The 14383-nt window shown below is 42.0% G+C and overlaps 1 protein-coding gene across 1 annotated transcript in view; it reads right to left on the reverse strand.

Moving 5' to 3' along the window:
* Window positions 1-350: 350 nt before the first annotated feature.
* Window positions 351-14383, reverse strand: part of gli2a (GLI family zinc finger 2a) — an 82030-nt gene continuing 67997 nt past the window's right edge. The window contains exons 8-14 of the mRNA XM_077617559.1: window positions 13785-13895; window positions 10564-10704; window positions 8393-8542; window positions 7538-7702; window positions 7020-7301; window positions 4604-4970; window positions 351-4519 (exon numbers count right to left, since the gene is read on the reverse strand). Coding sequence (XP_077473685.1) covers window positions 2259-4519; window positions 4604-4970; window positions 7020-7301; window positions 7538-7702; window positions 8393-8542; window positions 10564-10704; window positions 13785-13895 — 3477 coding nt within the window. The 3' untranslated portion in view covers window positions 351-2258. The remainder of the gene's footprint in view (window positions 4520-4603; window positions 4971-7019; window positions 7302-7537; window positions 7703-8392; window positions 8543-10563; window positions 10705-13784; window positions 13896-14383) is intronic.

The following is a 14383-nucleotide window of genomic DNA, read 5'->3' on the forward strand; positions in this document are numbered from 1 at the left end:
CGCGGCCATGCCTGGTCTACATTAACTGCGATAATCGAGGGATTACTGTATTAGCCCTTTATGCCGATTACATCGTTTGAAAATGTTTTGACATTGTACTGACACCGTACTCTCTTTTAGTCATTTTAGTTAACTGCCTTATTTTTCCAGTTTTCCCAAATGTTTGTCTATTTCTGCTTTCAAATGTTGTATTTGTTAATAATTTAAACCCCAATACCTTGTGTATAAAATGTCCGATATCAATGAAGCTACCTTGCCATGGCCGAAGTGTGAGTGAGCCCTGTAGCCATTGTGCGACCCCAGTTAGGAAAATATGTGAATGGATAAATCAAAAGAATTTGAAACACAGAAAAAAGGGACATGGTTTATTTGAAATTTACAAATGCTATATACACTGTCAAACAAAGCCAAACAAACCTGTAAAAGTATACACTGTTGTTGCAAATAATCAAACACTTAAAAGCTACTAAGAAATACAGGGTACCTAACAAAATTGAAATTTTGCTGGGTGATGTCAGAACAGGATTTTGAATATCAAAGTCTGTCCCTTCTGCAGTTCATCCAATGTCTAGGGAGAGAAATGGGCTGTATCAAAAAGGTGGTGGGGGTGATGTTATGAATGTGTTAATTAGAGTTGGATCCCATTAGGAACACACAGAGGTACTTGTATATTCTTTTAGAGAATGTTCTTCCTCACACACAGGGGTCCAAATTCCTTGATAGACCAAAGCATGCCCTTGTCCATTTCAATCATTTACCCTTGTGGATTTGACACCCCCGAGAGTTCATGCCTGTGATCCAAAGGGGCATCCTCAAAAGTTCAGACCATGATCAAAAAGCGAGTTTGTGGAGCCATATGTAAATGTATAACATTTTACCATGATTCTGTAACTCAAGTCAGTCATTATGTCAAATAGTTGGCAGACATACTGGTTATCTTTGTGTCATCATGAATGCATATAACTTTTTACAAATTACAATGACCTCTATGGTCTGCAACACATGAAGAATTTCCAGGGGGGAAAGATTGGGAGGCGCGACACCTTCCAGTTCCATTTGTTTCAAGCTGCATTGAATTGTGTAAAAGGTATTGTTAATAGTTTGTTACTGGTAAAAAATGTCTGTTAACGACAAAGGTTTAGCTCGCATAGCCAACACTTGGATGTAATGCTGAACAATTTATTGCTTGTAAATTGAAATTGTGATTTGTAAACAGGATGTTGAAAACTGCCAAAGCCATAATATTTTCCATTTACACCTGAGTGACCCAGAATCACAACCCGTATGCTTATTTCATTCATACAGTACATATAGAATTCATAACTTATTAGGTCAAAAAAGTACTGGGTCTGTCCTACAATAGTTTGCCCCGAATGTGGCCCACGGACAAAAATGAGTTTGACAACAATGCTTTACAAGAACCAGCTGGGTGATTAGGGAAATGAGTGAGACAGCAATTAAAGTAATTGTTTTGAGATAAGTCTTTGTTTCTGCTGAGCCATTCAGATTTAATCTGCAAAATCCTGAAAGGCGATGCGACATATAGCAAAAGTCCTAGGACTGAGTTATACAGTGATTATTGATGAGAAAGAATTTGCATTAGCTGCTGTTTAACTACATATACACATTGATAGATGGTTAGATATGACAGTGTATTTATTATTTAAGGATATTTGAATGTTTGATTTGAACATGTTTAACAGTGAACCACCTTTAGCAAAAGGAAAATGAAAACTCAACATTCACTGTTATTGTCATTTCTATGCGTTAGCCCGGTAACAAGAAAGTAGCACGCCTCCCAAAACACAGACATGTGCATGCATAGTCCATTACAAAAGCCATGATTTTAAGGAAGTACCATTTGTTAAATACAAAAAAACGTGGACTCCATTGAAAAATATAGCGCAATGGATACAAAAAAAATCCTTTTTCTAGATCTGCATTATTCTCATAATCAATTATCCTTAGCAAGACAATGTGAAATGTCAGTGCAACACTATACAGTACTATACAGTGTGTGTGTGTGTGTATGTGTGTGTGTGTGTGTGTGTCTCAGCACGCGTGTGCATGAATGACTCTTTTCTACTATCTACTTAATTCTTGAGGTAACATATAGTCTGGTACAAATATAATATACTGATATAGACAGTGTCAACAAAACAGATGAAATGGCCGCTCATTTCTCATTAAATCAGTGCTTTACCTAGTTCCTGATGTGTGTATTATTGTGACAAAAAGTCTTACATCTCTCTTCGTTTCTAACTAATCATGGTGAGGAACTTACTTTCTTCAGCCAGTGCTGTCAGCATTGAGCTCATATCACCAATGGCCATGTTGCCAATTCCTGCTGGTACTGATGCAAGTGTAACAGAATTGCGAGGAGTAGTGAGGCGAGATGAATTCTGGGAGAGGCTCTGCAAAAGGCCAGGACTCAGGGTGCCTGACATCAGGCTAGAGTGATCCCCATCATCTAACATGGACTCGAAATCTATTTGGGTGTGTTCGGCACCACCGTTCCCATTTGTGGAGGAATCCACCGTACTGCTGGAGACCTGGTTGACTCCTGGTGAGGCCATGCTACCCACAGCAATGTTGTTAGTGGCAACGGTCTGGCTCCCATTGGGAGACATTGGGGAATCAAAGTTGGCAGGAGTTGGTTCAATCAAATGAATCTCACCTGTATAAAACATTGGATGGTGGGGATTCTCAGAGTTGTTTTGTTGGGCTGTTGACCCATTGGTCCTTTTTGGACTTGCCTCTGACGTATCATTACACAAGCCGGGACTCATGTCATTTAATTTGGGTAATCGGTTTAATTGCATCATGCCGGTCCCAGGATGCTGCCTGCTACCTGGCTTGGGCTCTACCGGAGGTCTTGGTGGCAACATTCCACTCATACCGTTACGTACATTGTTGTGTTGGGGTGAAATATTGTGCTGCTGTTGATAAAGCACGCGAGTCACATGAGAATAATCATCAGTTTGTGTTTTTTCTCGGTAATTTTGCAGTCCTTGATCTGTCACTACATTCCATGTTGGTCTCATATTATTATTTTGAGAAATAAAACTTTGAATTGTGTCTTGGCTAAACCCTTGCAATGGATTTTGATCACTAAATTTCAAATTTCCGCAATGTCGTTGCCGATGGTGAGGGTTGATCAACTTGCTGTTGTTTGCGTAGCCCTGCTTGAAAATGTTCGGATTCGTAAGTATGACCTGCTGGTTGCTGCCAATGCTTTGACCTTGTGCCTGAAAGGAACCAAAATTGCTTCGCTGTGGAACAACAGCTAGGTTATCCCTGAGAGAATTTTGCTGTTTGGGGTTCTTTGTTACAGTGTCCACAGTTCCTGAACTCACCTCATTCCACTGCACTGGCATATTGTTCTTATTTAAGTGTGGCGAACCTGGAAAGGGGTGTTGCGCGTCACTATGATCCATATTCTGACCAGATTGTATTATGCCGGCATCAACCACGGCTAATCTTCTTTGGGAATAAAGTGAGGCTCGTGGGGCAATGCTTGGTTGATAACCCTGAGACTGGTTATTCAACTGGTTGTTCCCATGTCCAAAATTGTGACCTTGGGTGCTAGAGTTTTGGGACCTCAGGTATTGCACCATGTCATCTGGAAGAACTAAATCATCCACTGTACCTTGTTCACCCCCATTTCCCATTCCATCTATTGCCATGTTCTCCATAACCACATTCTCTGAAATGCTTGGTGGTCTGGGGTTAAACGGGTAGCGTTGCAGGTTACCATCAGAACGAGTGTACCCATGCATTGCCAATGCTTGTTGGCATTCTGCTGAACTATTCATACTGTTCATACTGTTGTAGCGCTGAACTGCTGAAAGGGCCAGGTGGTCAAGTGTGGGTCGACGCACTGGGTCACTGGCTCGGCGTGGAAGGTTGGTAGGTACCTCATGGGGCATCATGCTGCGATTGCTGTATCCAATATCACTACATCGCCTGGCCACAGTTCCTGAGGGTGGCTGGTGGTACTGGTGTGATGAACATTCCTGAGAGTCACTATAGAGGGCCATTCGGGTTCTTAGGCTCATTCTTTCCAGGTTAGGTAAGGGGGTAGGTGGGGCTCCACCAATGGCAGCTGCATACTTTGCCTTAAGACGATAATGCTGAGCTGGAGTCAAACTGAGGACGCTCGGGAGATTCCCCCCACCTGCTACACCGACAGTGCCACCTCCACATTGGCTAGCCTCACTGGAGCGTCGGGATAAATCAGTAGAGATTGGGTCGTAAGAATCAGCTGAACTGATATTGTTGTGACGATTAACCCCAAATTGCGATGCTTCACTGGAGCGTCGGCTGGAGTAGCAAGGTGAGATGCCGGAGGAGCGCCGACTCGTGGTGTATGTTGAACTGATCGTGCTGGTTGTGCTGTTACGTCGATCATTTAGCTGGTTGAGCAGAGTCAATTCACAAAAAGACTGGTCTCCGAAACGCTGGCCATTGTGTAAATTGTTAAGATTATTTATTAAATTTGAATTCTCCAGCAGTGAACCTGTAGATGGAGTAGACATGATTAATGGTTTTCATAATTTTGTCTTGAATTCATCTTACTCAAGATGTCAGAAATCATACTTACCAATTGCAGGTATCGGGGGCAGCTTTGTGTTGCAGCATTGGCCATGCTGGGGCTGTGGTGCTGAATTGACCCATGGGCAGGGATTTCTAACTGTCATCAGTCTTTCTTTCTTGATATTCTCAATTTTGATGGTATCTGTGCCACAATGACCCACTGCTTTCCTCAGATGGACACCCAACCCTACCTGATGGCCCCCGGCAGAAACAGTAGAGTCAACCATGGGGCACTCATCCTGTGCACTCAGGTCCCCGAAGCTGCCCCCACTGTGCAGGGCCATCTCTACCCCACTGTCGTTGTTGTTGGTGCTGCTGAGAGGTGATGGTTGACTGCTACATGACGAGTGACCACCAGGACTGGACTGATACATCTAGTGAGGGAAAGCAAGAAAGAAATGAATGCAAGGAAACTTTATAAGCCATAATGTAACCCCGAAAGGAAAAGCAATGTAACTTGTTCATCCAATTTAACTGGGAACAACAGTGTCCTTAGATCAATGGTATATAACAAGCACGACATGTCATGAGGTGTAGTCTATCTGTTACAACCCAGCCAAATCATTTGGTACATGTCCTAGCTTTCCTACAATATCAAAGTCATATATGTGTGAGTACCAATAACAAAAGAAAACCACATTTAATTTTTAAGTAATGCTACTAAAACATTTAAATACAAACATCGTTATTGCCGAAGAATTGTAACTGTAAATTCTTCATGCATGTCATCAGACATTTTACACAAACACACACCCATTTACATGTTTCAAAATAGGCAATGAATGAATGAAGGGCCAATTAACTCTTGCAAACTACATCACAAGACAAAGAAACTGGTGTAGTGCTCACCTCATTGAAGACTATCCATTACGATGGTTTTGAGGGAAAGAGAAAATCGTTCAAGCCAAAATGTGACTTAAGGATGCAAACAATTGTCACTTAAACATTTAAGTGTCATGTTAGTAAAATGGAAAATAAAATTCGGACAAGTAAGAAGCCTGGTAATGTTCCGGTGTTTACTCGAGTCGTGCTTGTGTGTGAACACAATGACCCTGTTCAGCAGACCAGGACCATTTTCCCAAAATGTATTGCCTCTCAACCTGGTCACAACTCAGGATCATTGACGGGTTGCATCGTGTCTAAAAGATGGAGATAATTTTTTACTTTGGAGCGTGGAGCTTGATGACTAAGCTATCATGTGACTACAGTGCGCCGCACTACTTTCCTCATTTTACCATTATATTAAATAACATCCTATATACACACAGTGGTATAGTAGAAATACTTTATTACTCTATACATTAGATTGTAAACTACATTCAACAACTTTTAGAACTAAGATTGGCCTTAGGGTTTAGGAAGAGACTTAACTTTTGGGACTATATGTGGGCTGAAGAATGGGCCAAACCTATGAGTAATTATAGTGTCTTCTTTTATGAGTTATTTTATATGTAATTTTGTGAGTGACAATGTGCCATTGTTTAATCTATGTCTGAAAGTAGCTGTAAAACTTCAATATCACTGTATGATGTGACTCCCATTCAAATCAATATAACCTCTGAGTCGATTTTTCAGTCAGTATTTCATAGCATGAGAAGTAAGAAGTGGCAAAATATAGCGAGACAAGCTGAAAATACCACTTCTGTCGTCCTGCACATAGGGGCTACTCGCTGCTACACCATAATGATAACCCCGCCACTGCCATGTAGTTAGTGCTTTGCTGGCACTTGCTTGGCCCAACAAAGAGTTGGTTGCTAAGTCCTCGTTTCCAGCCCTCGAACGTAGTCCTTGCTTGGTCAAAAGAAAAGAACCGGTGCTAATCTAAGTACAACCATGGTATGAGCACGAGCCAAGTGACCATTGGTATGACCTGGATCAGTTGTGTATGCTGACACTTCTGTTATAATGAGGTCATTCAATGAGATTTACAAGCTAACCTTTCCGCATCCCTGGTTTCCATTTCGGCGGGGTGTTCCTATTTGAGGGCTAACAGATTCTTCCTAAACCCTAAAATTGAAGAACAGTTGTCAGATCTCGTTTGGCATCTCTAAATATTTTTGCTTACTGCTTGTCAAATGTTGCTATTCTTTCTTGGTGAAGAAGAATGAGAAAATTACAATCTTTAAGCGCAGAGGCGCTGTAGTCACATGATAGTTACGGCATCAACCACGTGTTCTAAAGCCCAATATTACCAACTCTATTAAGGCATAACACATACCACAAATTATCCGGAATTGTGAGTACCTGCCTATGGGATGAGTTTCTGGGTTTCAGTCAACAGAACTGGTGTAGTCACATGAAAGTTGAACCAGCTAAAATTGTTCCATTATTCAACTTCACATCATGTCTCAAAGGGGTCAAAGAAACAATTGCACTTAAATGACAAGAGTAATGACAAATGAATTGTAAGTAATCCAACTCACAATGGAATTCTCAGTCTTGATTGATTTGACTTGTAGACAGTCTTCCATGGTTCGAGTGGTGCCTTTGGCATCAGTCCTCTCATCTGCACTTCCTGTGCCATTCTTAGAAAGGAAGTCATTCTCTCCATTGTCTTTGGGTGGCTGCAGTCCTCGAGGAGCATCACTTCGCTGTTTCTTCGTCACATGAGCTTCAGGTCCGTGAACAGTTTTAACATGCTTCCTTAGCGAGCTGGGGTCCGTGTAACGTTTGGTGCAACCCGCAATTTTACATACGTAAGGTTTCTGTAAAGATATTTAACATATTTTGTTTTAGTAGACCTGTGATTGGAAGGCTACCAATCCAGGGTGTCTGCTGCCTGGTGCCCACAGTTGGCTGGGCTAGGCTCCAGCACACCCCTTTTGAGGTTAAGTGGTATGGAAAATGAATAAATGAATGTTTTAGTAGAATTGCAATTCTGTATCAGACAGGCAGTGAAGATAAGTTGATAATAAAAATACATTAAAGCTGATTGACATACCTCATTAGAATGTGTGCGGTTCTGGTGCTTGGCACGGTCTGAAGCATTTGAGAAAGCCTTGTTGCAACCTTCATGCTCACAAACATATGGCTTTTCCCCTGTGTGGGATCGAAGGTGGGTCTTAAGATTCTCTAAACGGGAGTAAGCTTTTGTGCAGCCCTCAAACTGAAAGTAGAGAGAAATCCAGAATATAACACTTTGTTTTGGTTAAATTCAGTGACACCTTTTTCAGGTCAAACCACTTAACAATAAATAATTAATAATTGTAGTAAGGCTTTTCAGAGTTAGGGTACGACAGCAGTACAGAGTACAGTGGTACCTCGACAGACAAGTGCCCCGACATACGAGCAATTTGAGATACGAGTAAAATTTCAGGAAAAATATTTATCTTGAGATACGAATAAAATTTCGGAGCGCATTGCCGTGCAAAAAGTCTCTCCCACGAAATCTGTCTAATTTTAGTAGTATTAAACACATCTTAGTACTATTAAACCACTAGTTATTTGTTACTTTGTCAATGGATGGCGAATTAGAACAAATAAAAATGTTTTTCCAATCCAATATCCTGTTTTGGGTGTTTTTTCAGAGGGTTGGAACGAATTAATTTGTTTTTAGTTCATTTCTATGGGAAACGTTCATTTGAGCTACGAGTAAATCGACATACGAGCTCAGTCCCGGAATGAATTAAGCTCGTATCTCGAGGTACCACTGTATTGTCATCAGTAAGTACAACACATTGCAGCTTTCAATAATATGAATGTAATATAAATGTGCATCATATGAATAACTTTTAGGAATACAGAAAACCATTAGTTGGCTCATGTATTCCTGTGTGTGGTGCTCCTTTCTACTTACGGTGCATTTATGTGGCTTCTCGCCTGTGTGTCTCCTCATGTGGACCACCAGCATATATTGGGCCTTGAAGGGTTTTTGCTCCCGTGAACACTCCATCCACCGACACACAAATTCCTTCTTTTCGCCATGGATATGGTCATTGTTAATGTGCTGAAAATACAATACATGTTACAATGAGGCACAGTTGTGCAATAGGGTTTCAGTCCAATTGCTTGATGACAAAAAATGAGTCAGCAAATTCTTGGGTTTTACAAGTACTCACACACAATAATGAGACACGTCGTGATTGACACTGCCATAAATAATCTCTGGCAGTCATTGTGCTTTTGTCAACAGTAGTTAAAAAAACAACAACTACAAAAACAGCATATGTTTGTTCAGGCTGTCTGAAAGCTTGTGTTGGTAAAGAACTGGGGAGTCCCTTGAAAAAGGATTTGCTGCTAAGGGTGGATCTTTTCTCCTTGTATCCTGCTCAAATTTATTAGGCTCTTAAACAAAGCTGGAGTTTATTGAATTAATGTAACTTGAATTGTTTTGTTCAAAGTGACAAGGGACACTTAAAACGCCCATGCACTGCATATAAATACAGTATCTACATCCATTTACACAGGAAACACCCAAAGTGCGCCACATTTCATTACTTTTTCACTAGCTAAAACCATTGAGTTGCACGGAATTCAGCTGAGTTCTATTTTGAGTGAAGGAAAAGGAATGGAAACAAATGTGTGGCTCAGCACAGACTACTATTTTCAGGTTGCACACACCACAGGTCTTTTATTTGTGGCAGTTTGAAAAAAGATTATTTCGCTTAATCAGAAGCCAAAATTCACAGCTGCAAAAAAAACACCTTCAACATGAGATACTGTCAGGACTTCCTGTACGGATAGAAAAAAACACACACAAACCATCAAACTTCACCTCTGCCAGTTTGCAATCTCTCACAGATTGTGTCAGGAGTTGGGCCAATGGTTTTTAAAAGTAACATTGATCTTGGCTTGTCAAGTGAAAAATAAGATCCCTTCTCACTCACCCAATCTCAATTATGCAACTGACCAAGCTCTGAGGCATAGTCAGTCAGTCAAGAAGTAGAAAGCACACGTTTTCTAAACCCCAGAACTGCTGGCATGGAGTTGGATTTATGAGTTGCCCGCTGGGCTTCAGGAGTAGGGGGTGTTACTAAGAAAGAGGTTGGGGGTTTCGGCCCAAGGGGCTGTGGCCCAGTGGCGCAAACCCGCAAGGTGGAATTTGGCGAGAGCAGGAAGCCTCATGAACGTGAATGTGTGTCAACTCAAAAAACGCATTCATTCATTCGTACCGCTTATCCTCAAAAGGGTCGCGGGGGGTGTTGGAACCTAACCCAGCCAACTACTATGGGCACCAGGCGCGGTTGCAGGGCACAAGGAGATGGACAACCATTCACGGTCATATTCATACATAGGGGCAATTTACAGTGTTGAACAAGCCCTCCATGCATGGTTTTGGGAAGTGGGAGAATCCGAAGAAAACCCACACAAGCCCAGGGTCAACATGAGAACTTCACACAGGAAGGTCCGAACCTGGGATTGAACCCACGATTTCAGAACTGTGAGATAAACCGGTCGAGGGCCGGACCTAAAAGACTTGATCAAGAAGAATTTAACAAGTTTCTGAACCCATCAAATTATTTTAAGCTTTAACTTAACTTCCGAGGCGGCCCGGTGGAGCGAGTGGTTAGTGCGTCGGCCTAACAACTCTGGGGTCCTGGGTTCAAATCCAGGTCACGTCCACCTGTGTGGAGCTTGCATGTTCTCCCCGGGCCTGCGTGGGTTACCTCCGGGTACTCCGGTTTCCTCCCACATTCCAAAAACATGCATGGTAGGCTGATTGGACACTCTAAGTTGCCCCTAGGTATGGGTGTGAGTGTACATGGTTGTCCGTCTCCTTGTGCCCTGCGATCGGCTGGCCACCGATTCAGGGTGTCCCCCGCCTATGGCCCGGAGTCAGCTGGGAAAGGCTCCAGCACCCCCACGACCCTAATGAGGATAAAACGGTTCAGACAATGAGATGAGAACTTAACTTCCTAATGCTATACACTGATGAGGCTAATGGAATTGGTTTAGATAAATAAGGAAAATAAAACAGATTTTCTAGATATTGAGTAATGACTAGTAGGTCTTTTATCAGGTACTTACGTGTACAAGTTGTTCTTGGGTATCATACTCCTTGCTACAACCCTCCCAGTGGCAGTTGGTCTCATATACGGCCTCAGGCTCCTGTTTGCATTCGTCTTTATCAAGTTCCTCACTCAGGTCTAATGTCCCTTCACTGTGGTCCTATAGAAAAGAGAAATCTTTTTTTCATCCAATTCCATCTTTTTTCCATTGCTACCATTCATCTTAGACAATTTATAACCAACTACAGAGCATCCACAACCACTACAGTTCGTACACTTTGTTTGGCTTTTGTTGTTGCTGGGGGAGTTCGTTGTCATCAGTTCTATTAGCTAAAAAATAAAAGTACAAAGCCAACTTACATTTCCAAGCCTGTAAACTGACCAAAAGCAATAAATCAATTTAAAATGAGCACGGACACAGTTATAAGACCGCTTTAGATGATAGCCAATTCCAATACAGTAAAACCTTGAGATACGAGCTTAATGCATTCCTGGACCGAGCTCTTACGTTGATTTACTAGTATCTCAAATCAACTTTTCCCATAGAAATGAACTAAATACAAATTAATTCATTCCCACCCTCTGAAAAAAACCCACCAAAACAGAATATTACAATGGAAAAACATTTTTATTGGTTCTAATTCACCATCTGCGAACAGAGTAACAAATAACTATCGAGTGGTTATGACGTTCAATACTAAAATGAGACATTATTCAGTACAACGCGGAGTGCGTGGAGGGGAGAGAGAGAGGGAGAGAGAGAGAGAGAGAGAGAGAGAGAGAGAGAGAGAGAGAGAGAGAGAGAGAGAGAGAGAGAGAGAGAGAGAGAGAGAGAAAGAGACATTTTTTGGACGACAGCACACATAACATGAACATGAATTTAACTTAAATGAACTTAGATTACGATACAGTCATTTAAAAATAAGTTTTAAACTTAACTTACACTAAACTTGATACTAATTTTGTTTTAATTTTTTTACTTTTCTTCTTCCGGCTTGGCTCTTTTTGCCTTGCTTCCACCTTCACTTTTCGCCCGAGTTTTTAAAAGGAACCTATCTAGGGTTGTTTGCTTTTGTCTCCCCTTCAAAATATTACGGAAATGACACACACAAACATCCTTACAATAGGATAACGCACGACCACTTGCCAACTTGCCCGGGTGCTCCTCTCGTATTGGCGAGGCAGCTCTGTCACGCGTACAGCACTCTCATGTTTTTCGATTATTTTGTGCTTAATATCGATTTTGATCATATGCTTTTTGTCCGCACTACGCTTCATTGCACCTGCTTGCTTTGGACCCATTGTTTTTCCCTTAATTCTGGACTGCCTAATGCAAAAAACAAGAAAAAAATGCAACGCTCTGGCTGCACTTGTAAAACTTTGGATAGGTGAAAATGTGCTGCTTTAAGTGTATCGGTGCTCTTTTAAACAGCTCACTATATATTTATTTGTTATTGCTATTATTATTGATCATTCATTCATTTTCTTAATTGCTTTTCCTACTGCCTACGATGACCTGTCTTTTCAGCAGCTGATTAATACAACGAGACGGGCGGTATCAACACACCTGCAGTAGATTGAGGCATCCGGAATGTAAGAACTCTGGCCTCATCCGACAGATTGTGGAGTGTTGCGTGCCTTGCCCTTGCTTACCGTCCTGCCTGCCCAACACTTTGTTGTGACTTTCCCCAAGATTTTGACGTTTGCATTTTGTACTTTGAAAACCTTAGCTTCTTCGCCTACTCGGTCGTGCTGTTTTGTTGTACCGTAATTACTCGAATATAACACGCAGATTTTTGCTATATAATTAATTCCAATAGTTGGGGGTGCGTGTTATAATCAATAACTAAAATAAATTACAAATTTTCGATCGAAAAAAGCATTGTCAAACTCACTTTGACGCACGGATTTTACGTCATCTCGTAGAGCCGACGCACGGATTTTACGTCATCTCGTAAAGCCGACGCACGGATTTTACGTCATCTCGTAAAGCCGAGACCACCACTGCCCCCCTCTAGCCTCGTACTCGTCTCAGTTCACCCTCTCTCAGTTCAGTGTTATAATCAATAACTAAAATAAATTACAAATTTTCGATCGAAAAAAGCATTGTCAAACTTACTTTGACGCACGGATTTTACGTCATCTCGTAAAGCCAATCGGATGATGTGTTGTGGGAGGAAGAGGAAGTGGATGAAGGAAGCGTGGATGTTGATAGGATTCTCAATGAAGAGATGTATGAGAGGTGTCAGGAGTGGCCCTTTTGGCCCTCCTGGGTTGCCGTTGACGCATACCGGCTGTAGCCAATCCATTGATTGCTTTCGTTTCCTGTATTTAAGTAGCGACGCGTCATCACACGTCGCCGGATCGTTCACTATCGTTGACTATCATTGACTGTTGTTAGCGGTTGCTAGCGGTCGCTAGCTGTCGTTATTCTGTTGCCTCTGTCCGTATGCGCGCCGCATGCGGCCACGTTTGTTTCCATGCCTTGGTTGATTCATTAAAGGACTCCGTATCACGCTGAATGCCTCGTCCTCTCCTGCTTCCTGCATTTGGGTCTACCTACATCCACGGTCGCGTCGCACAACGCGGCGCGACCGTAACAGATGCCCCCGATCGCGCTGCGACGACCCAGCGACGCGGCGCGATCATAACAAGAGGACAGACAAAGAGAGAGAGGAACTCTTCATTTGAAGGATTCTAATGAATAAATTTGTTTGAACAAAACAATCGTGAAACGAAGAAAAAAAGGTAAGATTTCTGATTTTCGTCAGCGGGAAATTTTAGGTGCGTACTATATTCGATTACTGCGTTTTTCCAGATATTTTTGGCCCAAAATTACCTGCGTGTTATTTTCGAGTGCGCGTTATATTCGAGTAATTACGGTACTTTTGATCCTTAGGCCAGCCAATCGCAGGGCACAAGGAGACGGACAATCATGCACACACACACACATACCTAGGGGCAATTTAGAGTGTCCAATCAGCCTACAATGCATGTTTTTGGAATGTGGGAGGAAATCGGAGTACCCGGAGGAAACCCACGCAGGTCCAGGGAGAACATGCAAACTCCACACAGATGGACATGACCCTGATTTGAACCCAGGACCCCAGAGCTGTGAGGCCGAGGCGCTAACCACTCGCTCCACCGGGCCGCCCCCCATGGATAATGCTATCAAATAAATATTTTTTTGTGTATTGATATTGTTCAAAAAGATTTAGAATGTATTGTGGGTTCCCTCACCAGAGAAGATGGTGAGATGGGCAGAAGTCCTTCTACTTCCATCTTAACCTTTGTCCTTTTGGAGTTTAGGGGGTTGACTGTGCTGCTTACTGCGGGGTCTCCACTAGCATTCTGAAGGAGAGATATGACAGACACTTTCAAACAGTCATCGACATTGTTCAATCTATTTCAAGAGGAAGTCATGAATCAGACTAGGACCGGCTGTGGAGACTAAACAATTTAGAGTGGTTTATGATAGTCCAGCCATTGGGAAATATGAAAGCAGTGGAGTTATTAGCCTTGTTAGCAAGGGCAATGGTGTGTTTGTTATACTATATTAACAATGGGGAGGCTTTGACTTTTTTTCAGTATCTTAATTTGACAAAAACACAAAGAAACATGACATCTGAAAGCTTTAATGGAGTTGGGAAACAAGACCAATATTAATGGCATGCATGATAGGTGTGTCCTAAATCCCACACAGTGACCGCCCTTGATAGCTGTACAGATTTGAGTGCTCAGATATATACTGTCTATTGTTTGCAAGTCAAAATCACGTTGTCGGAAATGATGAAGCAGAAGCTGAACATTCAATATGTGTAATGCAAAATTATTCACTA

The sequence above is a fragment of the Stigmatopora argus genome, chromosome 13 (assembly GCF_051989625.1).
Source record: "Stigmatopora argus isolate UIUO_Sarg chromosome 13, RoL_Sarg_1.0, whole genome shotgun sequence".
Lineage (NCBI taxonomy): Eukaryota > Metazoa > Chordata > Actinopteri > Syngnathiformes > Syngnathidae > Stigmatopora > Stigmatopora argus.